The sequence below is a fragment of the Xenopus laevis genome, chromosome 4L (genome assembly GCF_017654675.1).
Source record: "Xenopus laevis strain J_2021 chromosome 4L, Xenopus_laevis_v10.1, whole genome shotgun sequence".
Classification (NCBI taxonomy): domain Eukaryota; kingdom Metazoa; phylum Chordata; class Amphibia; order Anura; family Pipidae; genus Xenopus; species Xenopus laevis.
This window is the reverse complement of record NC_054377.1, coordinates 30787029-30813303: the sequence shown is the minus strand read 5'-3', so window position 1 is coordinate 30813303 and position 26275 is coordinate 30787029. Positions and strand designations below refer to the sequence as shown.

General features: G+C 38.4%; 1 protein-coding gene across 1 annotated transcript in view; it reads right to left on the bottom strand.

Moving 5' to 3' along the window:
* Positions 1–22939, bottom strand: part of actn3.L (actinin alpha 3 (gene/pseudogene) L homeolog) — a 39138-nt gene extending 16199 nt beyond the window's left edge. The window contains 2 exon segments of the mRNA NM_001093023.1: positions 583–697; positions 22606–22939. Of these exon segments, the coding sequence (NP_001086492.1) occupies positions 583–697; positions 22606–22737 (247 nt within the window). The 5' untranslated portion in view covers positions 22738–22939.
* Between the last annotated feature and the right edge of the window lie 3336 nt (positions 22940–26275).

Here is a 26275-nt window from a genome sequence, read left to right as displayed (position 1 = left end):
CCAAAATCCCCAAGAGAGGACATGTGTTTTCATGGTCTCTTAGCTGTAAGCTCAGCTCAATCTTTATATTATGTTATTGTTATGCAGGTATATGCTTAGGACCTGGGGTTTTCCAGATAATGGATCTTTCTGTAATTTTGATTTTCATACCTTAAGTCTACTAGAAAATCATTTAAACATTAAATAAACCCAAAAGGCTGGTTTTGCTCCCTATAAGTATTATATATCTTAGTTTAGATCAAGTACAAAGTACTATTTTATCACTTCAGTTAAAAATGTAATCGTTTTTAAAAATTTGGATCATTTTGATAAAATTGGGTCTATGGGAGACAGCCTTCCTGTAATGCTGAGCTTTCTGGATAATGGGTTTATGCATAACGGATCCCAAATCTGTATTATAATGTTATTTCCTTGTAATCTATCACATACTTTAGGTACAGATCATATTTATTCCTTGGGTGATAGATCCACGTAGTCTAGGTCAAACCTTTTCGACTGATTTATATTAATAGTAACTTGCCAAGATGGAGTTCAGTTCAGACATTAATTTCACCTGCTCTAACAGCCTGGAATATCACTTACCAGAAATGACCTCAAGCAGAAGCATCAATTTCAGTCCATTTCTGAAGTCCTCCTCAATGTTTTCAATCTGTGTGCCAGCTTTCCGAAGGTGAGAGTTACACCAGGCTGTGAAGGTCTGTAAATGAATTGATGATGAAGAAATTATGACAAAGAGAAACTCATTTGTGGGGTGACAGGAACAAACAAAAAAAAGAATGTTTTATTTATTGAGCAAAACAAGACTACACTTTAAATATTTCCATAGGGAATCCAGTTTCAGCTCATTTGGAATAGTATTTCCAATAACTGCATAAAATGAATACACACCAGACAGAGACATGGGGATAAAGCTGTTGGACAGCCATTTTCACAGGCAGGATTTTCCACCTTCTACATGTCTGTGCTGATAATTAAGAAATGTTTCAGAAACACTTTGGAGGGGGAACTTGGACTATGCATTAGATGGCCAGTATTAAGCTTCTTTCTCTGGTGAAAACATTGCTTTCCTTTCTCTATCTATATATAGGAAGACAAGGAGTTGGCATCAGAAGAATATGCATTTTTGAGATTAAGTCTGCCCCAGATGCTGGGGGCGTCTTTTAGTCACGTAGTAGATGTCAGGGTGGAAGAAAGCGTAGATACGCAGGCTGAAATAACGCCTGGTGTGACATACTTCGACTGCTTTCTTATTCCCCATTCGGTTATAATTAAATTAAACAGGGGTTTCCACAAAACAAGGACCATTTGAACTTTACACAGCATATGCAAAAACAAATTTAAGTTCATTCTTCTGAAACCAGGCTGGTCTATCGGCAGTCTGCTTATATAGGACACCTGTTCTTGGAAGGTGTTATGTCACTATAAGGATAGATTCATTCTACAAATTACAAAATCGCAGATATTTAACTCATGTTATTTTGGCTTTTCTCCTCAGCTCGGTCGGCTATACCTTCCTGGTTCCTACTTCCTGGATAGAGACCTCACTCACATTCCAACATCTTTATTGGTTTTTTCAGCCTCCGTGAACACATTGCTGTTCTACAATAAGTATTTACTTCTTCTATTTGTTGATAAATGTATTTTGTACACCACCACCTTTCTGCATTTATAAAATCTCAAGGAGTACACTTGTGCAAAATAACTTCAATTATATAGTCATAAATAACATTTTTCCTTATTACTTTTAAAATGACCAACATCTGTACTAGTTATTCAGTGCACCCTGCCTTAATATAAACCACTAGACCCATCCTCCTAAATTTACACCATGGGATTTTACATACTCCCCTTTCTATCTGGTGAACCAACCTCAATTATATATTTTATGTCTGATTGATTCTCATCTAAAACTCTCATCTAAAAAACCATCTGCAGATATCTGTCAACTTCCAGTATAGTTATTTATAGGGTAATATTATCCTGGAGAGTCCCCAAGGAGGATTTATGGGATACACTGTACATCATCTTGGAATGAGATGCCTGGATAGCCGTACCAAATGGAAGAACAGGTGGAGGATCCTGTTACTATCTGCAATGTGTTGGTAACTTCTTCCTGCATGTTTTATGGCAGTGACGCTCTAATTGTAACATTAAACACCTAAACATGCCTACTGCTTTAACAGACCAGACTGCACTTGCTTAGTACTAACTAGAAATATTTTTATTTTTATTATCTTGATTTAGCCATTGGAATATATCACTCACAAAGAATAGCAGATGCAAAACTGGAGCAGACTATTTTGACATCTGCTCCATACTTTTATGCATCTTTTTTTCTACTGAAAAGAGTAGTGTACTGTGTGTGTCGTACTAGGGCCCACGATCGGATCAGCCCGATATTACCCACCTGGGCATATCGGGAAGAGATCCGCTCGTTGCCAAATGAGCGGATCTCTCAGTAGATGGTACTTCTTTCTAAAATGGCAAGGACATATGTCCTCTTTCAGCCCAGCAAAGCAAAGGTAATGCAAAGAGCAAAAGCAATCCTGCCCCTGGTCTAATCTAACTGGGGGAACAGTTAAGCATCAGGGGTGGGTGACTTCTTTTTAGATTTAGGGCAGATATATAATAGGTTTTCTGAACTACACACTAATTGACTAATTGTATTGCAACTCTACTCTGGCTTGCAGCATTATCGAACAGGATCAATTCAGATAGGCCTTTGATGTAAACTGACTTCCACAGACATACATAGCAACAAGAATGCATGTGATTTTACAAAAAAATGAATGGCATAAACAGAACTGCCTGGACAAAGTCTGCCATGCTGTTCAACTCATAATATTAGTGACTAGGATGAAAAAGATCAGTTGCTTTTTTGTTTTCTGTTGCAGCATTCCAGATGATAAGTGAGATGGATATGTCTGTCCCTAACATTACACTGGCCTCTAGTGGCCATCTGGCTATAACAGAAGTACAGAAAATAAAAGGTAGTTTGGAAGAGCATTTACTGAAGTGTGTGTGTGATAATATAGACCCCCAAGTTGACATGAGATCATAAACACTATCTGAATTTATACAGACAGACCTAATTTCACAGATTGAAAAGAAACAATTATAGTGTGTGCTCACAGGGACCAGTTCCCCATCCCTTAGGCTCACAGTGTAATGTAACCCCTCCCTCAATGTGTTCCATTGTGAATTTATGGATTCTGGGTATTAAAGTGGCTCTGCTTTTCAGTGGGCAGTGCTCAGATTCTCTCCCAGAATCCATCACTTCATAGTGGAATAAAGTGAGGCATGAGTTGCATAACAGTGTGAGCCTAAGAGGGAGTGGTTTGTATTATGGTTTTGTTTGTAGTCTGTTGAATTAAGTATGTCGGTGTAAAAAATACATTTATATTTATATGCACCTTCATGCATAACCCCAATTAAATGAGCTGTAAAAAGAGGGATGTATTTCCCCTTTATTTATATTGACCAGATTCTGTTAACCCATAACAACTAGGTATCAGGTATTTGCTCTGATTATTCTGACTGCATTAGACTGAGGATAATACTTTCCTCCTAATCAGAATGCAAATGCAGCTGCAATGTGGAAACATGCCCCCTACTTTAGAAGGTGGTCAGACCTAAAACTGGTGCAGCACATTTTGCTGATGATTCAGTAAGGGGCATATTTATTATGCCGTGTAAAACTAAATTCGTCAAAAAAACAGTGTAGAAAGCTGTATAAAATAAATATCAAATTTATCAAGGTGTGTGTAATTTTATGCCACGTGAAAGCCAGATTTGCCACAGTCATTCTAAGAAAAAATGTGAAAACATTTTACGCCGTTTTTTACACTACGAAGCCTGGCGACGCGTGGTGTATTATCCTGAAGTTTTTTTAACACAGCATAATAAAGTAGTCACTAGAAGTCAGAACACCCAATGCACCCGGCATTGTGTAAACAGGCCAGTAAATGCAATAGTACATAAGGTGCTTGGCCATGTTGTGAAGATATTTTACACACTGGTATCTGATTCCTAAACTATATGTCCTCTTTGCAATGCCAGAATAAATGTATGTATGAACATATACACCAAAGTAGAAACTGTGTTGCTACATTGCTTTATTAACAATAATTGAAAAGTAAATGCAAAAGGTGCAGAAAGGTTTAATTATGACCACTGATGTGCCAACACACAAATTCTACATATTAGATAATTCTATATCCAAATAAATGTAAATTGAGTTGCTGCCAAAAGCAGTCAAACACATTCCTGACTGTCCTGATAATTAAACATTCTCTAAAATAGGTGACAGAATATTCAGCAGAGTGTTAATTACTTCCTTAAAAGTGCTCGTTAAATTGGGGTTTTTTTTTGTTGTTCTCCTTGAGGAAGGTCACTGGTGGTGACTGAAACCATGGGCTATCAATACATTTGTAACTGTTTTTGTGCGGGTTGAACTATTTGTGTATTTCTATATAAATAAACAGGGGAGGGGGGGGGAATACAGCTTTCTGCTGACAACTGTTTACACAAGAGCACATTACAAATCAGTAGTTAACAGAAGGTTGAACAGAACACACAGAGAATGAATTGGCCACTAACAGTGGGGAAGATAAAAGACTGTTGCATTCACTTATATTGGGCATGAAACCATTAGAACAATTTTCTACTCCCATTGCAACTGCCATAGGCAAATCTAACACAATGACCAAAACCCCATAATGAATCTATGACTTCTTCTCCAAAGGCCATATTAGTAAAAAGAAACACCAGCAATAACCCATCCAAATAAAGTGTCATGCAGGCCATACATTCCTCAGTTAGTATTTTACACCCCAGTAAAACACTCCTAAAAATGCAGTTCTTCAGGGAACCTGTACAGATAGTTAAGATACAGTAGCGATCCTAGAGGGGGGCGGGCCCTGGTGCGCGACGTGCAGCCGGGCCCCGCCCCCCTCCGTATGGCCGCATTTGGCCGCATTTTCAGCGGTGAACGGACTGCCGGGGGTGCCCTGGCCCGCTCGCACCCCCTGCTCCCCCGGTAGTTCCGCCACTGTTAAGATAACTAATCATTAGCTTTTCTGTAAATATATGGTTTTCATAAAATCAAGGATGTTTAAATGAATGTGGTTATAATAGAATTATTATATCAGTTGACCTGAACCAGAGGGTATTAAAATCAGTGCACCTACAGTATATGCAGGAATATATGACCTCCCACTACATCATGTAAATATATCATCATAGCTACAGTTTGTAAAGGAATATATCACAGCTACAGTATGTGCAGGGAAATATAACTTCCAGCGACAACTACATTATATCACAACTACATTTTCTACAGGAATCTATCACAGCTACAGTGTGTGTAGGAATATACCACTACCTGCTGCATAATGTAAATATATTGTAGCTACAGTTCAAAAATATTTCATAGCTACAGTATGTGAAGGGATATAACACTTCTAGCTACAGCGTGTGAATACATCTCCTTTCCAGCTGACAGTATATGAATAAATATATTGCTTTGGCGACATTATGTGCAGATAGTATATCACATCCAACTACAGTATGAGCAGAAATATATCACACGCATTTAAAGTGTGTTCCAGAATATATCAATTCTATCTATAGTCTGTACAGAAACACGGTTTCCAGCTACATATTACCTGCCAAAACATATAACTCCAGCTACAGTATATATATTTTACTTCTACCAATGCAATTTCCAGCTGCAGTATATTCTAACATCCAGTTAGAGTATATGTAACAATATATTATATTACTTACAGCTACAGAATGTGCTATGTACAAAATAAATATATATTACTTACAGTATCAGCAATATAGTATATCACTTCCAGTTACAGTATTTGCTAAATACAAAAATATTTCACTTACAGCTACAGTATATGCTATGTACATGAATATATCACTTCCAGCAACAGTATATGCAATGTACATGAAACTATCACTTCAAGCTACAGTATGTCTATTTACATGAATATATCACTTCCAGCTACAGTATATGCAATATACATGAATATATCACTTCCAGCTACCATATGAGCAGGGTCATATTTCTTCCATAACCTAAAAAGTTTTCAGCTGCCTTATGTTTTCTGCTCAAAGTATGTTTATATGTGTAACTTGATTTATAAAGTGCTTTAAGGGTACGCAACACTTTACAATATTACAATATATAAAGGTAAACATGGGGAGGACAAGTAAATCAAGAAATACAATAAATATATATCAGTACATAGAGCTTAAGTGCCATATGGTAAGAGAAACAGTAGCAAGGAGGTCCCTACCACTACTAGGGTAGAGAAGCACACAAGTAAATAACATAATAAACGGCAGAGGCTCTAAACATATTGTTAATAAAATTTTGGTTTAGTAGTACACATGTGACGCCATGTATATTATTTGCAGGCTATAAGACTGACTTATTCATGACTGGCAAAGATGTTAGTCATCATTTAAGATTTAACTATTTATTTTCCATGTTGGAAGTATCATTCCCAGTACAGAAAATAATCGTGCAAACCTTGCTCTCTGCATACAATATAAATCGGGGAGATTTGGATAGGAACAAATCATTTTTTTAAATTTTGATTTGCTGGAAATGTTTCCCTGGTTTGATCATTATTAAATATGCCCCTAAATGGTGTCTTTTTCTTTATGCCTTTTTGCCTTAGATTTGGTGTTTCTCACACATTCTATGAAAAAGGTAGCTTTAATGCTAAGTTATAACACACTGGATGCTGTTCAGCTATATTATATGCATTACTATTGCTTAACACTGCACTGACCAATAAATTAACTGTTTTCAATCAAACCCTGGCCATTACTCCATACATTGGGCCTCTGAGCCACAGATATCATAGATGCAGTTCCATCAGGTACCCAGATTGGAATTCAAAATAGGCTCTGGCATCTCAGCTACTCACATTGGCTTGTATGAGAAATCATCATCCAACATGGAATTCACACGGTCAAAAAGCCAATACAATTTTACCATACATGAACATTATACATTATCACTCAAAGTTCACTCCATCTGTGGCTAATTTAATAAATTATTCTTTTAGTATCTTATTCATTCAAGCATATGAAGACAATTTAAACTACCCTACCTACAGTATCTGTCTTACTGATAAAATATATTTTAAGAGTGAGAAAAAAGTGATCATCTCTTTTTCAAAAGCCTCTTTCACCTTCCATATATTCTAGGCCATACCCTAAATTAAGCCTGCTTAGTCTTCTAAAATATTCAAGTGACCTCACACCCTGGCTTCCCCCATATCTGCCTCCCCCCTATAGAGGAGGACTCAAGCTAATTTAGACATTGCCTTTAAAGGTTCCACAGTCCAGAATAGCATCTGTTATATGATGCTAAATTCCTCACGCTACTCCCCTTACACGCAAACCATTATAGCCCAGCACAGAGACTTTACATGACTAAATTCTAATACCCAGGTTTTAGGGACATTGTGGTTTTTAAAAGTTTAAAATGTAATCTCGCATATTATTTAGGTATAAGTCTGCAATGAAACAAATAATAAAGAAAAAAAACAAACCCTTACAAAGACTTTAAATCACTGTTTTTCATTGAGTTAGAATAGTGGCTTGAATACTGGGCAACTGTAGTATTTGGTTAGTATTAAATTAGTATTAACAAAAACAATCTATGTTTATCATAATACCGTCTGTTCATATCTTACATTTCTGTATACATTTCCTTAAGAATATTTCCTTATAATGCTTTACAGTCTCTCATCACAAGGTTTAGAGCTTTATGCTAAACATTCATAGAAAGCTTTTGATGATTACCACCTTCACACCATCTAACCTAAATTCCAACTAAATCCCATCTTAATCTACTGCTCTATAAACTGATGTAGATTAGCATGACAGTTTACCGATTAGCAGTGCTACTTTGTAGTGCTGGGGTCCTATATTTGATTCTGACCTTAGCCCAACCTGCGAGAACTTTGTATGTCCTCACTGTATCTGTGTGGGGGGGGGGGGGTCTTATAGGGACGCTTGATTTTAAGCTCCAGTCCACTGGGCTGATGAACAATTTCCAAAAAGCACTGCATAAATCTGTTGGCACTATATATATAAGCGATAATCAATGAATGTATATCTTAAGGTCTATTTGCATTAATAAATGGGATTTATTATCCTACAGTACATCCTCTAAAAAACACCAATGTCGTTTTCAAATTTAAACAATTTGATTATAAGTTTTATGGGGCAGGGACCTCCATTCTCTTGTCTGTTTGACACTTAGCTCTTATGCTTTAATGCAACTATATTATCGTAATGACCCCACGTCTGTTCATTTAATTTACTATTCTGCTGTACAGTGCTTCAACTATTCATATTTTTAAGGACAATACAGCACAAGATGCAATTCGTTTTTCACTTTGCACCCTGCCTCCCAACCGAAATGAATTGGCGCATATCTCTGCACGGCTGACACTCAGACATGCCAGTTAGGAAGCTGCAGCAGGAGGCTTTGTGCATGAGCACTGTGGTGGGGTATGTTTTTGTACTCACCCTTTAGTGCTCTTGCACTACTGGCCTGGGTCAACGTAAATGACCCCTAATTCCTTGCAGATTAGATATGTAGAGCAGAAAGCCCCTTCTCTTGTGGCATGTAAACTTTGTATGGGTAAGGTCACACTGGGCATTTCGGACCTACGCTAACTGTGTATTTATTGAACTTTGACAATAAATTTATTGTGCATCTGCTTTCCAGGGTATCTGTGCAATGCCCACTAAGGAAAGCAAAGGGACTTCAAGTCCTTGAATCTACTGCTTCACAATAGAACAAGGTAAGGGAGGGATTGCATTACACTATGAGCCTAAGGGGGAGGGGATGGGTGGAGAAATTGTGCCAAAGGGCAAACCGATAAGAATATAATAATATAATAGCTTCAATCTGTGGAATCCCATGTCCCAAGCATTCTGGATAATAGACATCATACCTGTAGTATATAAAAAATAATGAGTAACATGATGGGAAGAAAACAATATTTTTAAACTATAAATCATACATTTTATACAAACATTAAAAATAAAAAGTATGCATTATTGTGATGTAGTATTAGAAAACAGCAGGTTTTGTGAACTACCCTACTTTTTTTTGTTTAAAGGTAACATTCCCCATTGAGGGAACTTTAACTTTATATAACTTTATATTCTAAGCATATTTTTATATAGCTTTCATTATTTATGATGTATGATTTTTCAGTTATTATCATTCCTATTCTGTATCTTTTCAGCATGCAGCTGTATATATGTGACTGGCTGTTGGGGGTCACCGACCCTTGCAACCAAACAACAGATTGATTCTGAAGCTTTAATTCCAATGCTATTCTCATTTTTTTATTGCGTATTTCTCTTTTCAGGTCCTCTGCTATTCATCTTCCATTTTGACATTATAATTGCTTCCTGATTGATTGGGTTATTAATGTCTGGCAACCGCATAACTTTTTAACATCCTTGCCGGAGAGCTGAAGAACTAAAATACTATCTATACCATACTAAAAGTTATTTTTAAGGTGAATACCTCTTTCAAGAAATATATTACATTTACAAATTAGAAAACTACAAAAATGTCAAAGAAAGGGTGTTGGAAGTTGAAGGGAGGAAAGGAGGGGATTGGTGGTGGGTAGTTGTGGGCACTATATGACATAATGATACATTACTAATAATGACATTAGATTGCCTTATAAATGGTTAGTGTTTGGAACTGTCTTGACTCAATATTGTAAGTGCTGAGTTCTAGCAGTAATCCATCACTGACACCTACGGTGCCATACCTAAGTCGGTACAAGTTTCTAACGCCCTTCAAATTGAATCAGAAGCTTATTGGCCCATGTATGGAGCTCAGCACTGGACTGCCTGACCAATATCAAGCTGAAAATCAACCAGATATCCATCGGGAAGCTTTTATGGTCTTGTCAAATGAGGGGTGCATCAGCAAGTTGAAGAGATCCTTGTCCTCAGGATTCAGTGTATGATTGGATCTTTGGTCCCAGGGCCAATGATCATATCAGCCCTATTTAGCCTTGGATGTGGATCGTAAAACTGGAACCAGATCCGCTTGTTTGCTAACTACACTATACGAGTGGATCAGGCATAATATAGCCAGCTTTATAAGGTTAGTTCAGGAGAAAAGTCTGAGTGGTTTCTATCATCCTGCCTGCCTTTGCAGCAGTTCAGCTCTTTTCCACATGTTGTGAATCCCTGAGTAGGAAGCCTGCCTATATTATAAAATACCTGTAATGGAGGCATCCATATGTTATAAAAATGCATAAAATAAAGACACACAGATTCTAACTTGAGAATGTATTTTATTAAAATACAATTAAATAAATATAAACATTGATTTATCATTCACAATCATTACAGATATGGGATTCATTTTCCAGAGAGCTCTGAATTACGGGAATGCCATTTCCCATAGACTCCATCTTAATCATATTTTTTAAAAATGATTTCCTTTCTCTCTGAAATAAGAAAACAGTACTTGTTCTCAACTAAGATATAATTAATCCTTATTGGATGTAAAACAATCCTATATGGCTTGATTAATCCAGAAAACCCCAGGTCCGAGCATTCTGGATAACAGGACCCATAAAAACTAGAAAATATATGAATCAATTTAAAAAGTATTTCTGGCACACCATTATATAAGTTTAAGTTTTTAAAAGGTATATCAGTTTAAATGAATGGGCTTTCAATATCATGTATTTTTAAACATACTGGGAACAGTTATTTAGGAGGCAAAGCACACAAATCTAGCACAATACTTCTCCCCATCTGAAAAGAAAAAACGGTTCTAATTGTGGTACTATGTCCAAGGCCCAATAGGTTTGTATAAGAACTACCTGCCCATGGCAGACCATAATTCCAAGTTTACCTTTGTGCTGAACAGGGGTGAATATCTGGCCCGGTGTCATTAATAATAATGGGATGTCTTTAGAATGCTCCATGATGCTACCCAGCTGTGCAATGCAAATGCACCATGGGATTAACATGCCTCTTGAACTCTTTACTATCAGCTTCTTCCATCTATGGGACAAATTACACTCTTCCAGTACATCACTACTACTAATGAAATGTCTCTAAACATCAGCTAATAATATTGGCAGAACATGTGAAAGGGGCACTTCTACAATATACAGTTAGAAAGTATGTACAGGTATAGAACCTGTTATCCATAATGCTCAGGACCTGGGATTTTCCAGATAATGGGTCTTTCTGTAATTTGGATCTTCATACCTTAAGTCTACTAGAAAATCATGTAGACATTAAATAAACCCAATAGCCTTGTTTTGCCTCCAATAAGGATTAATTATATCTTACTTTGGATAAAGTACAAGGTACTGTTTTATTATTACAAAGAAAAAGCAAATAGTTTTGTGGATTATTTTGATAAAATGGAGTCTATGGGAGGCGGCCTTTCCGTAGTTCGGAGCTTTCTGGATAACCGGTTTTGTGATAACGGATCCCATACCTGTAATGATTGCATCTGAATTGAATGGCATCAGTATGCAATTGGAGCAGCCCAGCACCATGCGTTTAATAAAAGTGTCAGTGATCTTGTCACTTGATTTGGTAAATATACCAGCTAATGAATAACAACTGGTGCTGTTCTAAAAGAAACATGCTGAAGTCAAACTTTATTGAGACAGAAACATGGTGTTTTTTCTGTTATACGGATATATCAGAACTTTGTTTGAATGTGGAAATCTCCTCTGCCATCACTTCCCATCAAAAAGAATAGGAAACTATCTGCCTATGGCAAATGCTTGTGGTGACAGATGGGCACTGATTGGGTTGGGTGAATTTCCTATTGTTTTGAATGATGAATTGAAATTAATTGAAAAGTGAAAAAGTGCATTTTGATGTCATAGCTTCTCCTGAGTTCCTTTGCTATGAAAACTCCACGTCATCTCTCCAGACCAGAAAAGAAGTCCAACAAACCACTTTAAGGGTAGGACTCCATGGGCGATTTCGCCGCGATCCGACGCGCTGCGCAAAAACGCAGGCGTCAAGTTGGATGCAACGGAAATAAGGTAAGTAATAGCATTGTCGGCTGGTGTCGCAGTGTTGATCAGACGAGACATGGATGTCGGATGCAGACGCTGCATGCTGCACGGATCAAGTACAAGGTACTGTTTTATTACTACAGAGAAAAAAGGAAATCATTTTAAAAAATTGGGATTATTTGATTATAATGGAGTCTATGGGAGATGGCCTTTCCGTAATTTGGAGCTTTCTGGATAACTGATTTCCAGATGACGGATCCCATACCTTTATATAGCCCCAAAAATAGCAACCAGGCTTCACAGTGCAGTTATAATGCTTATATACTACACAGTATTGTGTAGCACCTGGAGAAGCAAGAAATGCTCAAACTGAAAAAAACTAGAACGCTCAAACTTAGTATTCTAGTTAGAATACTCAAACTAGAGCTCGATACCACCTAACCCAAAGTAGATGATCATGCTCTGAAGTGTGGAGGTAACACATGTAATTTCTATTCATAAAGGTGGTCTCCTTTCCAATCCTAATCCTGATAACAGTCTCAAGGTCGCTGATGCATACAACGACAACTGCATTATGGACTACTAATCACATAAAAGAGCTGACTTAAACATAATGTAATCTGGAAATGTTCTGAACCCATATAGCTGACATCATTTAAGGACCTGTGAACATATAAAGCCTTTCTGTTTAACGAGGAGTTTATTTGTGTCCTCGTATGCCAAGGAAAGTATTCAAATAATGCGTTTGACGTGATATTCATACCATACCAATTGTTCAGATAGAGGTGCCTGATAATTAATCTTCCATATGCATTTCCAGATTAAAGGGAAAATACACCTGTGTTCATCATGAGCTAAATAAAGGTGGCTTGTGCTGGAAATCCAATCTACATATTGCATTAATTTCATGAATTAATCATAAAATAATGTTTTATTTGTGTTACTAAACAGTACAATACAGTGTTACTAAAGATCACTTTAATTTGATTAAGCCTACTTGGTTCTTAAATAGCAAGCCAACCCCAAAATAAAATGTTGTCTAGTAAAAGAAAACATTATTCTAAGCAACTTTCCCATATACATTTATTAAAAAAAATGACAGTGCTTTTGAAGTTATTTATAAAAAACAATTGCTATTGAAAGTAGCATTTGCCTAACTCCTGGTTGTCACTTTTTAAACAATGTTGTAAAAGTCTTGTTTCCACAGCTAAGAAAAGTCTGTTAATCAGCTGCCTTGTCTTACATTGTATCAACAGTCTGAGCCCTAAAGACAGAGAAAAGAAAGGAACAGACAAACACTGCTTTCAATAGCAAAACATATACACGTAACTTAAAAACCATAGAAAATTTGTAATGAATATATATTGCAAAGTTGTTTAGAATGATGTTTTCTTTTATAAAACAAAACATTATTTTTTGGGGTTGACATTCCCTTAAAGAGTATATTTTTTTAGACTATAGATGCTGCTGGTGCACCAAAGATTTAGAAAAAATTATGCTGATAATGTAATTTCACAAAAGTTGAGAACAGACAGGGCACTGAAGCAGAGTTACTGCTGGTGTGCAAATTTATTTTCCACACAACATGTTTCGGGCAACATATGCCCTTTTACACTTGAAAAAGGGCATATGTTGCCCGAAACATGTTGTGTGGAAAATAAATTTGCACACCAGCAGTAACTCTGCTTCAGTGTCCTGTCTGTTCTCAACTTTTGTGAAATTATATTACTAAATTTTGGTGCCGGGACGGAGCACCAGTGAGACAGCTATAGGACCAGCTATACTCTCCACCGTGTATATATCTACTATTATGCTGATAATGTGTGTTATGTACAGATACATGTACAAAAGCCAATCCTACATGCAGCCATTCTCTTCTTACCCCACATGCCAATAATTATATACATCCTATAACCGTGTGCCAGTCCTCTCCTCAGTCTTCCATTCTATACCTCTTTTCTCATGAATACTATTCATTCCCATTGCTTCTCCCTTGAGTCATTCTCTTCTCTGCACCCCATATGCCTTAATACCAGAGCTAGGCCAAGGAGCTTTGGCTTCAAAGGCAAGCATGGTAACCTGCAACCCACACCACTACCTACTGACTGTCAGATTTAAAGACAGAAACAGCTGGCATAACTCTAACAATGAGCTACTGCTTAGAGTAAACCCATTACTGAAGCAGAACTCCCCCCTTGCTTAACTCAGTTGGGCTTGGAGGTGTTTAAGGAGGCACATCTCTAGTACAGAAAGTTCAGTTGTCCTCTAGGCAAGTTTCTTGAAGCTACCAGTACAAGTACTTTACCATGCCACCCCAAAGTGCTGCCTAAGGCAAGGTTCTCATCTTGCCTTATGGCAAGATGTACCTGGCTCAAATGATGCTCTGCTGTTCATCATAAAACCCACTATGCCTTGAAGGTTATCTCTTCCACCTCTTGGCACTTCTTCTACACACTTGCTGTCACATTACTCACAGCACCACCTGCAGTCAAACTTTACTGGGCAGTCTTGAGTTTCATCGAGAGAGATTTGTCCATGATAAGCCACAGAGTCAGCAAATGTGAGAGACTAGGATGGTAGTTTTCAAAGCCATGGATGCAGCACTAGACATTTTATGAACATGTGTGGCACTGTGGTCCATATTTAATTGGTTTTGGACAATAAAATAACAATAGATTGCAATAAATAGTTGGATGAATACCCCTGATTATTTAGATAATTGCTGTTGCTTGATCCACTAGTACACTCGGTCAATAAGGTCATTACAGTCCAAAGTTAGTGCTGTTTCAGGGCGACTATACTTGGTACCTGGCAACAACAAGGCATGGGAGTTCATTAAATTGCAAGTAAGTGCAGTGCTTGGTTACAGTACTGACAGAAGCTGCGATTCACATTAGTCACATTTGAATTGTAGATTCACATTTGTAAGAAACAAGTACCAGACACAATATCCATTAAACAGGTAGTTCACCTTTACGTTAACTTTTAGCATGTTATAGAATGGTCAATTCTTAGCAGCTTTTCAGTTCAGATCTTTATTCTTTATTTCTTATAGCTGTTTAATTATTTGCCTTCTTCTTATTCCAGCACAGGCAGTGCAACTAGATAGGCAGGAAGCCACATCTGCCCACAGTGACTTGACTTCATATGGTATTCTATTGTACATTTATGATCCACAAATGCCATACCTCCCAACATTTTGGAAATAAAAAGAGTGGCAAAAAAGTTGCCGTGCAACGCCCACGCCCACTTTTATTGCCACGCCCCTAATTACCATGTTCATTTTACAAAATTTGGCAGGTTATGAAAGTCTGAACATATTTCTGTGTTTTTTTTTCCAGTTATTACAGTTTTGCTAATGAAGGTGAATTGCCCTTTAAGCTGTGAGTCTAACTTTTCCAAAGGGACCTGTTATCTCATATTGTTACTTATTTGCATATCTTGAAATTGTTACAAAAGTATCTTATCTACTGCTGTGGCTGTTCTGAGCTCTCTGCCAAAAGCCAATTAAGTTAGAAACTTTGTTTCTTTTTCTGGCTGTTCAGTGCAGAGAAAAACGGGACTTTCCAGAAGAAATGAGGGACTGTGGGTTGAGCTGTCCCACTAAAAACGGGACAGTTGGGAGGTATGACATGCATGACTCCTAAGTGTGACTGTTCTCCTCATGCCATAGGCAAACTGTGGTAGGGATATTAGCACTATTTATTAATTAAATAGGCTCAGAGATGTGAAGCTGTTCTCATGTCACACAGAATTGGTTCATGTTATACCCTGGAATTATTCAATAGAATTCAATTAGGTTCCAAAATTCTAGCTGGTGATCTGGGGATGGTCAATCTGAAATCAATCTTGCTTTAAGATTGGGGGTTAATTTAGAAGTCTTGGCTAGTACAAACCTAGTTATGAGAGTATATCTGACCAAATGTTAACTTTAAAAAAAAAAAACCTTTAAAAAAATCTGACCAAATGTTGGTAGCAGCCTCAAGCAAATGATACTAATAATCACTGCTCTAGAGGTAATTAGCTTACACAAGATATATTTGGCAAACAAGCAAATTTAAAACTAAAAGTTGTTTGGAATTGGTTTCTCAGGTTCTGTTCCTTCACATTAGCTGAGACTGGAAATATTTCAGTATACCTCAAGCTGGCCATACAAGACAACTTTTAGAATAGCTGACTCATCAGGTTTGGCCACACGCAGGAATGTACTAATTGGAATAGTGCACACAAGTGAAGTTCCAGGCTGACTGATGACCCCATATGGTCATCCTTTCATAATCAGTTTACCAAGATCAAGTAATGCTTTGTTGAACTAATGGTGCATCCCATTTCTGTGATAAGCCACCTGTGGTCAAACACAGCACTTGGTACTAAAAGTAGCAATGTTCCAAAGCATTTATTACTGCTAGTGTTGGAAAGTAGGGTGCCTCTGTTTGCAGAGGAAAGTCTAGAATAAGTATACAAATCAATGCTGGGAACAATTATATGCACAGGAATAAGAAAAGGCTGAGAGCTAGACCACCAAACTTAAGGACAACTACCCCAACGTATTTCCAACAAGTCCACTCCCTGCACAGAATCCCCTGCCCCCTTTAGAACCATCATTTTTGACTGCATCCCTTATGAAAATCACCTAGTGGCAGGGCCGGATTTTCCTCCGTGGCACCCTCGGTCTTAGCACCCGCTGACTGCATCACAGGCACGCCCCACACACACATGCGCAATCGCACATACACATGTGCTGGAGCACCAGGGACCTGTGGGTCCCCAGTGCAGGTTACTATGCATGCCTCCCTTACATTTTTGCCATCCTAGACACGGCCTTTGTGGCCTGACCACAAATCCGGGCCTGCCTAGTGGCAACTAATAAATCTTCTGGCTATCAGGGCATGTGAACCTGGTTGGAGATTGGAATCCTGGGCATTTAAAATGGGCCACCAATCCAATTGGGCTGCTCTGCATTTTCTGAAGAGATGCAGGGAAAGGAACAAATCTGAGGCACCCAGATGATGAACTTTGGCAGGGACGGATGAGCCAATGCAGGAAGTAAACTGGTTGGAAATGGGTAGGAGGTAGGGTTTGATTTTTTTAAGTGATAAAAAAAGACTAGGCTAGGAAAAAGGCTAGGAAGTCTATAAGAATAACTAATGGGTCACCTACCTTATTAAACAGACTCAATTCATTTAGGTAAACATATTTCTAAAAGTAACCAACCAATCTTAGATAAGCCATCCCTAATGCTCAGGGAATACATATTTATTTCCATATAGTTCTGTTGCAAAGCATGTTCATAAATGAATGGTCAACTGCGTATGAAAATGTCCTGTCCAAGAGCAAAGGCACATGAAAGATTTGCCTTCCACTACTTGGCCACAGTTGTCCCATTGCACCATGAGTAGCTGCTAAATCCCAATTTCTGACAGTATATATCTCTGCATACTTCAAACAATACCTGTTAAGGGGCTAATTGTAGAACTGCACTGTGGTTTCAGCAGAAAGTGTCCTATTGTGATCTTTTTGATAGTCACTAGTCAGTTGCAAAGAAATAGAAATTATGTTAATAAACATCAAAGTACAGATGTCAGGGTCTATTGTCAGTATGCCCCAGAACCTTACTTTTCTCCATGTTATACTGTTGAATATTGATTTAAAACCCCTAATAAGTTGCCATTAGGTTTGCCGCCTGGTCGGTATTTTACCGGCCTGGTCGTTAAAAAAATGACTGATCCCAATGTTATTAAAAGGGAAAAAAGATAAATATATAGGAAGGCCAGTATTTTTTTCCAGAAACGGTGGTAACCCTAGTTGCCATGAGAACATTCTTGTTCAGCTAGCTGATTGCGTCTAAGTCATACATAGACAGGTCTGGATTTACAAACCCCCCACCCTTCCTGTGTTTGCTTATGCATGCGCATGTCTTAATAGTCAGGCGCAAAACTGAAGACTGGCAGGCTAGTAACTAATCCAGATGCTTCCCTTGAAATTGTGCCGTCCTAGGCCCAGGCCATTGTGGCCTTGCCACAAATCCCGGCTAGCATATAGAGCTTCTCTGCTGGTAGAGAACACACTTCTGCCCCATGTGTGCAACTGGCTTGAATGCAATTCGCCTGTGCATTTTCTCACCTTAATTGGTTAAATGTGTGCAGTGACAGGCATTCAAACCAGTTACTGTAAAGATAAAGCAGATGGTGGTACAGAAATGCGTTACAGAGGCCTGTGGGTTTTACCATCCCAACAGGTCCCTGATAATGGAGACACACACAGGCAAATTTTAGGTAAGCCTCAGTTTACCCAACTGATTTGCCTAGAGAAAATTGTTTATACACAGACTATTGACACATCATGACTGAAGCAGTCAAGACTACCTCCAAATGGGCCCATTCATGTAGTGATGGTTGGAAAATTTGGCTGAAGTCTGCAATATAGTCAAGATAAGCACAATAACCTTGTGCGATTCCTTCTATCAAAAACAGTTTAGTTGTTACAAGTAGTCATTGCTGGAACTATAAAAATGAATAGTTTGTGTGCCCATACATTGACACGCATTATATGGGATGTAAGCTGGGCTACACTTGACTGAGTTGGGTTGAAATGGTTGCCTCCTATATTGAGATTTGATCATTCAAATATTACCTAATATAGCAAAGAAAAGAGATGTGGTACAGTTCAAGACCAAAAGTTTGTGGAAACATCCCATGTCATCAGCCCAGTTAGACTCACTAGCTGCCAGATGGGGTGAATATCTGCTTTTTGGTGACCAGGCTAATAGATTATTCCATGTAAAACTGGTTGTGCATGGACCAATAAAATCTGCAATCTTGGCCCCTTTAGAGCCAGCAGCTTATTGGCCTGTGCATGGGGCGCACCAAATGGCGTGCATGATTAATTTCTATCTGAGGACCATATTGGCACATTGATGTGTTCCTTGTCCAATGGATCTCTATAGCAATGCTGTATGATCCAATCATTAGCTCCAACCCCCCCATTTTGTAATGCATGGGTGGCTAAATCAGGTCTAGATCTGCTCATTTGGTTCCCTCTGACTTTACTGTGTATGGCCATTTTAAGACCTGCCTTAATAAAACACTGTACTATTCAAAAGCACAGATAACCATGGTACAAATTTCTGCATAAAATAGAAATTTCATGGATACCTCCTGAGACAAAGGGTGGTATAATCATTACTCTTGCTGTCCTACCATAAAACATGACCTGAAACTATGATTTAGCCTGACATACTACAAAAATATTAATGCTACTGGGTAAAATGAATTAAAATTAATTAAAGGGTACCTGTCATTGTAAAATTGCTTCCCCCACAAGAGGTGTGGGCTAATAGAACACTCCAATTGGAAGAAACAATACTATTTGGGCCAAGAAAAAGAAGTGAGTGCTATGTTGCCCACACTGGGAGGAAGCACCTAATATGAGCTGACACATGACCAGACACATACGCATAATAAGCAAGTCAACCGGTTTGCTCATTGTACGGGTATGTAAGATGTCACACACATCTCCAGTGGTGGAAAACGATTTTACTATGACAGGTAAAAAAATGATTCTGTTATGGACAGACACACATACATGCAACAGTTACCAGCATATAAACAGTTGCACAAACATTAACATATGGGTGTAATCAGAAACACAGCCTCCATGATGCACATGTAAATTAGAAACATGTACAGCTTCTTACTTAAAACATTTATTTGTGCATTTTAACCACAGCAAAATTACATATTAACACATTCAAAAACACACCACAGTGCAGTGTCTCTCCCCCCCCCCGGGTCTGCCTACCTTGTGTTAGCCACTCCCTCCTGACGCGTTTCACGCTATTGGGCGCTTCATCAGAGGAGGTGATGCACATGCAGCAACACATACAATGAAACCAATATACCTACTGTACATACACATGCATCGTGATAAACAGATACACAATTAAATATACAGATACAGGTATGAGTCCGGTTATCTATAATGCTCGGGACCTGGCATTTCTGTATAATGGATCTTCATACCTTAAGTCTAGTAGAAAATCATTAAATAAACCCAACAGGCTGGTTTTGCCCCCAATAAGGATTAATGATTTCTTAGTTTGGATCAAGTACAAGGTACTGTTTTATTATTACAGAGAAAAATGAAATCATTTTTAAAAATCTGGATTATTTGGATAAAATGGAGCCTATGGGACTTTCTGTAATTCAGTGCTTTCTAGATAACTGGTTTCAGGGTGACAGATCCCATAACTGTATTTGTAATGCACAAAAATAAATAAATTCCCCCAAAAGATAAATGCAAATAAAAATGATTTTTCTGGTATGCGTGCCAAGAGGTGGGCAATAAGGTAAAAAATGGTCACACTGTCTGATCTAATGTCGGCATATGCACACACATATATATGTACAAAATCACACACAATACAGTGTTTTGCTTTTATGAATGTGTCATTTTTTGTTTAAAGGAAAGTTGGATTTTGTGGGGTGTGCCAATATGTTAGGCACACCCAGTGCAACCAGTTGCTCAGTTTTTTTCCACGGTTGATGCTCCTTTTAGCACAAGCCCTAGGACTGTGTGCTGCTGTGCTATTTTGCTTACCTTTTCCAAGCATCTCTAGCACTGGGTGCCTGTGAATAGATTATGTTGGGGCAGCTAAAAAAAGAGCATTAGCCCTGGGAAAAAAACTGATTTAATTCACTGGAGGGTGCCAACATTTTGGCACCCCCCAGCGATTTAGCCTTTTTGCCCTACCTTAAATGTGCTTCCTTTGTTTATTTATATTAGCCAAAAGAAGCCTAAATATAGCAAATTTACCTATTTTGTGGGAAAGTCCATGTAGCCTTTTTTCCCCAATATAAAAAGCAGGTTCCAGTTTATTCAATTTCTGAACAATTTGAAAGCAGTAATATTCTAAAATATCTCCACAGGTCTGAATTTAGGGAAGAGGCGGTAAGGGAAATACAAAAAGGCTTGGTGGTAGTGGCAGGAGGCTTACCTATTGCCCATTATTGAAAAAAACAGTGCCAAAAGCCGTCTGCTGCCTGTGAGATGCTGGGGTTGCAGTCTAACAACAACTGGAGGACCACAGGTTGGGCAACCCTAACATTAATTATTCCATAAATGTTAACTATTTAATTTGTACTTTAACCAAGAGACACCGCTAATACTGGGGCCCTGGGCAAATGGTTGTCGTTTCCAGTAAGTGCTATCAGGGAAGCAGGCTGATGGAATAACACTTGGTCTGTCTGCTGGAAGTGGGTGCAAACAACTGAATTAGGCTAGGAATTATTAAAGGCTGAATCCATTTCTTACATGTACCAAATGCATTATTATACAGAAAACAAGTATTGTTAAGTGCTATAGGTATTTACAGTCTACAATAAAGGCAATAACTGTAAGTGACATATTAGTTGCAGTACTGATAGACAAAAGCACACGTATACTGAGTGGCAATATATTTATTCTATAAAGGGAACCCAAAGTATGAACTGTTGAAAATAAGCTGTGCACAATATTGATGGATATGGGGGGGGGCTCCTGTATATTTGCAGTTAGGAATGATGCAGTATATGAGCCCTTTTGCAGCAAATAGCATGGTTGGACCAAAAGAGCTCAGAACCTTCAAGCGACTTACCCTTTAAACACTGACCATCCCTTATACAGCCTAATAATCTGCAGCAAAGCAAATATTTTGCTAGTAACTCTAGCCAAGCCATTTTCAAATGTCTGTAGTCAGTGGAGCATTTAATATAAGAAAAGAGTCCCCTACATGTAATACTCATGGGAGCCTATACTAATTACACAGCCACATGGTGTTATTTGTTCTAAATATTTATGGCAGACAGATAAAATGACTGGCTTGATGTCACCAGAGATCTGGGAACCTTCCGTGTCTCTATATATGTATGCTGAAGTCATAGCCCACTATAAAGTCTTCTTCTTAGCTATGACACCTGATCTATCTCTTCATACATTCCTTCTCATCATGACACCTTCATCCTAAAATGTCAGCAACCTATAAGGCATCATCCCTCCCTGAGTTATTAGAAGGGATCAGCTGTTTCCTAAGCACAGATGCAGCCCTCCACTCACTCCCTGCCTTGTGCCCCCACCCTTACAAGGATCTCCTTGCAGCCTTCTAACCAAAAAGAAGGGGGTGGAATGAAAAACAATCCATCGCTCTTGCTGAACCCACTCCTTCCAAAAAAAGCATCAGCTGGACATCTTAACCCAGGCTGAGGATAGGGGAGGGGCATGAATGGGAGAGCTGGTGGCACCTGTTGAGTTGCCAGCTGATGATACTATGTGAGTAGACTGGGAAATTTCATAGACATTCATCTTGAGCTGAATATCTAAGACTTACAGTATTTCAGCTTTTTGATATAGTGCAGTGTTCCATTTAAACAATGCCTTCTCAAATGAACTCAAATTGAGCTGTATTTAGTATTGCTAGTGCCACATTACATCCAGCACAACTCAACTTCATAACTACTGTCTTTAGGAAACAATATATTTGTGTGCATTTTCAGCCCCTTACCTTTCTCTGTTGCTTCTCCCAAGCAGGATCCAGGAGTAGGTCTCTATCCCAGTCCTCCTCTTGTGTCATATAGCTTTCTTCCGTCATATTATAAGAGTTGGAATACTGTATATGTGTTTCAATGGTCGTCATCTTTCCCTCCTATCTTTATTCACCTTATCTGTCTCGTTCTACAAATCTGCCAGGTTCTGAGATTCACACCTTCTATACCTCCTGCAGCCCCCGGCCAGCAGGTATTAATTTCTTAAACTGCAATTGCCCTAAGTGTTTTATAGCTGGGAGATTTAACCAGGAATCCCCTTCTTCAGCTCCTTGCTTCCTTCTTCCAGCCTGCTGCCCCTGGTCAAAAGTGAAACACGTGATCTAAACCCCATATGTACCATCAGATGGGTACCATGTGTCCAGATAGCCATCCATAAATGGTGAGTGGGAGGTCTGACTTTGCGCCTCGTGTCCAATCTGCTGCCTGGGTTTGCTTTCCATGTAAATTTGACAAAAGTTGTTAAGGACTAGTTTATGTGGCTTTTGTGCACACTAACACACAGATAATGCCAATCTTGCCAGCTGAGTCACCTGCATTAATATCAGGCACATTTTTTGTCCTTAAGGTTGGACACTGTATCTTATATTCATCGTGATGTCACATTTTCCAAAATAACTTTCTGTCCCCTGCTCTTTCCTACCCCTCACACACACACTTAAATTGCAAGCACTTTCAATGTCCAAGAATAGCCTTAGCAGTAAAACAAATACCTTCTTCAAATAGTCTGTGTAGCTTTGACACTGCATTACAGACAGTCAGGGGACACCCATTGCTCTTCTGGTTTAATATAGGAAAGCTAAAGCAGAGGTAACAATTTATCAGATTCGCTATCTTTCTGTTTTAAACATATACTCCAGTGTAAGTGAGTGCCCATTGAGAAAACAGCCATCATTTATTTGCTCTGTTGCTATGTTCCCCTATAGTTTGCAAGTGACTAAAATACTATACTATACTAAAATACTATACTATCTGTCACATACACAACATAAAGCAATAAGTGATTGGTGCAGGGCTGTATAAGGGACTGACTAATTGGACCAGTTACAGGCAGAACCATGGCAAAATATACATCTGGTTAGTATTTTGACCCTCCTTATTTCACAAATAATAACATTCATAGAGGAAAAAAAGCAGTTTTTGGGAACATCTGAACACAATTTTAATGTAAAAACCGCGAAAACATAACTTAAAATCAGGGAACTGCACCTATTGGAATGCATTATAAATTGGTGGGACCACAAATAAAAAATGTAAAACAAGAGAAAACTTAAAATCAGGATACTTAAAATCGAGGTTATATATATATATATATATATATATATATATATATATATATATATATATATATATATATATATATATTAAATCCAACAGTTATGATGCACCAATCATGTGTTGGACACGGACAAATATATATCAGAAATTAATAGACAATTGTCTGACTCCTCGGTGTACGTTCAACTACAGGGTGATCCTACTAACTCATTTAAAAAGGAAATGGATAAACTTCTGCACAATGCTTATGTATCAGGGGTTATTACTGAGAATTCTAAAACATATATGACTATAGAGTACCCAATAATACCTCTAATATATGTTTTACCCAAGATACATATGGATCCTATTAACCCGCCAGGTAGACCAATTGTGGCGGGTATAGGTTCCTTAACCAGCAATGTGGCAGAAACATTGGACAAGATTCTGGGTCCCCTTATACAAAACACAAAGTCGTTTGTGAAGGATACCAACGACTTTCTAAAAAAATTATCAGGAATACCAAAATTGGAGGGAGTTATTTGGCTGGCCACATTTGATGTGGCCAGCCTATATACATCTATCCCCCACGTGGATGGGTTAAGAGCAGCTCAGATTATCTTAAAACGTTCAGGTCTATATGGTGATGGTGAGATAGAATTCTTTATGGAGATGTTAGGCTTCATACTACATAGAAACTATTTTCAATTTCAGGACAAATATTACTTGCAAACGCGGGGGACGGCGATGGGATCCAGAGTCGCCCCGTCATATGCCAACTCATTCGTGAGCTGGTTTGAGGAGGAGCACGTCTATAAGAATGTACTCTTCATGAGGCACTGCATAGCCTGGTGGAGGTACATCGATGACGTGTTCCTTCTATGGCGGGGTGACCTGGATTCCTTGGCCGTCTTCCGCGAAGCAATTAATGGAGCTCACAACGATATCAAATTTACGATGACAGCCGATCTCCAGTCAATGACCTTTCTGGATGTGTTGGTTATACACACGCAGACGGGTTTTGATACTCAAATCTATACTAAACCGACAGATCGCAATCAGTTATTAGCTTATGATAGCTTCCACCCTCCATCGGTTAGAAAATCTATTCCGACTAGCCAATTCACTAGAGTTAGTAGGATAACAAATAATCCAATAGTATTGGAACAAGATTTGGAAAATATGAGTAAAAAACTTAGAGATAGGGGATATCCAGATATGTTGATACAAAAGAATAAAAAGCAAGCGAAAGATAGATGTTTAAATAAACGCCCTAGGCATTCAGATAATAGGGGTAACAGGAACAGATTGGTTTATGTGTCTCAATACAGTGCAGCAAGTCCAAAATTCAAGAATATATTGGATAAACATTGGCATTTACTCAGGGAAGCATATCCCACCATTCCAGAATTTCAACAAAATCCTATGATGTCATATCGACGAGGAACCACTATTGGCAATAGGTTAGTTAATGCAGACATCCGTAAGCCCCCGAATAGAATGATGTTTTGGGGCCCCAAAAAAGAGGGTATGTATAGATGTAAAGGTTGTGCACAATGTCAATTTGTCCTCACAGGCTCAGAATTTGAGCAACCAGATACAAATAAAAAATTCAAAATTAAGGGATATAATACATGTGACACCAATTATGTGGTATACATGTTAGTTTGTCCATGCAATCTGATCTATGTTGGGGAAACCACACAAAAAGTGAGAGATAGGTTTTCCCAACATAGATCAACCATAAATACAGGGAATCGATCACTGCCTGTATCAAGACATTGTTTAGATCATGGTCATTCATCTGATGATTTAAAATATAGGGTCATCCAACATATTCCACCACCCAAAAGAGGTGGAGATCGAACCCTTATACTAAAAAGAGCAGAAGTGAAGTGGATAGATAGGTTGGGGACCTTGATCCCACAGGGATTAAATCGTGATTTTGACTTACATTTATTTCTGTGAAGGGTCCGTGGTTAATTGTAATATTCAAATTCTGGCTTTGTATATTTGTCTAAATAGGATGTAACAAGCTCCATATAATTTGAAATGTATATTTACAAATGTTTTCTAAATATTTCGTAGCTAAGGAATCTATATAGCAACCAAGGGGTGGAGGTGTGTCCGCTTACGTGCAGATCCGTCTCCAATATGAAGACGCGTCATCACAGTGACCGGATACGCCTACTTCCTACTCGCTTAGAGAAGCATCGGACGCAATAATGGAGTCCTAGACGCCACTGCATGCTGTAAACGCTTGAGAAAGGGAAGGAGGATTTCCCGAAACGTCGCGTGGGTGCTTGAATATGTGGCGTTATCGCTGGACTAAATAATGCTGGACTCTGTACAGATAAGTTGACATTATGCTAA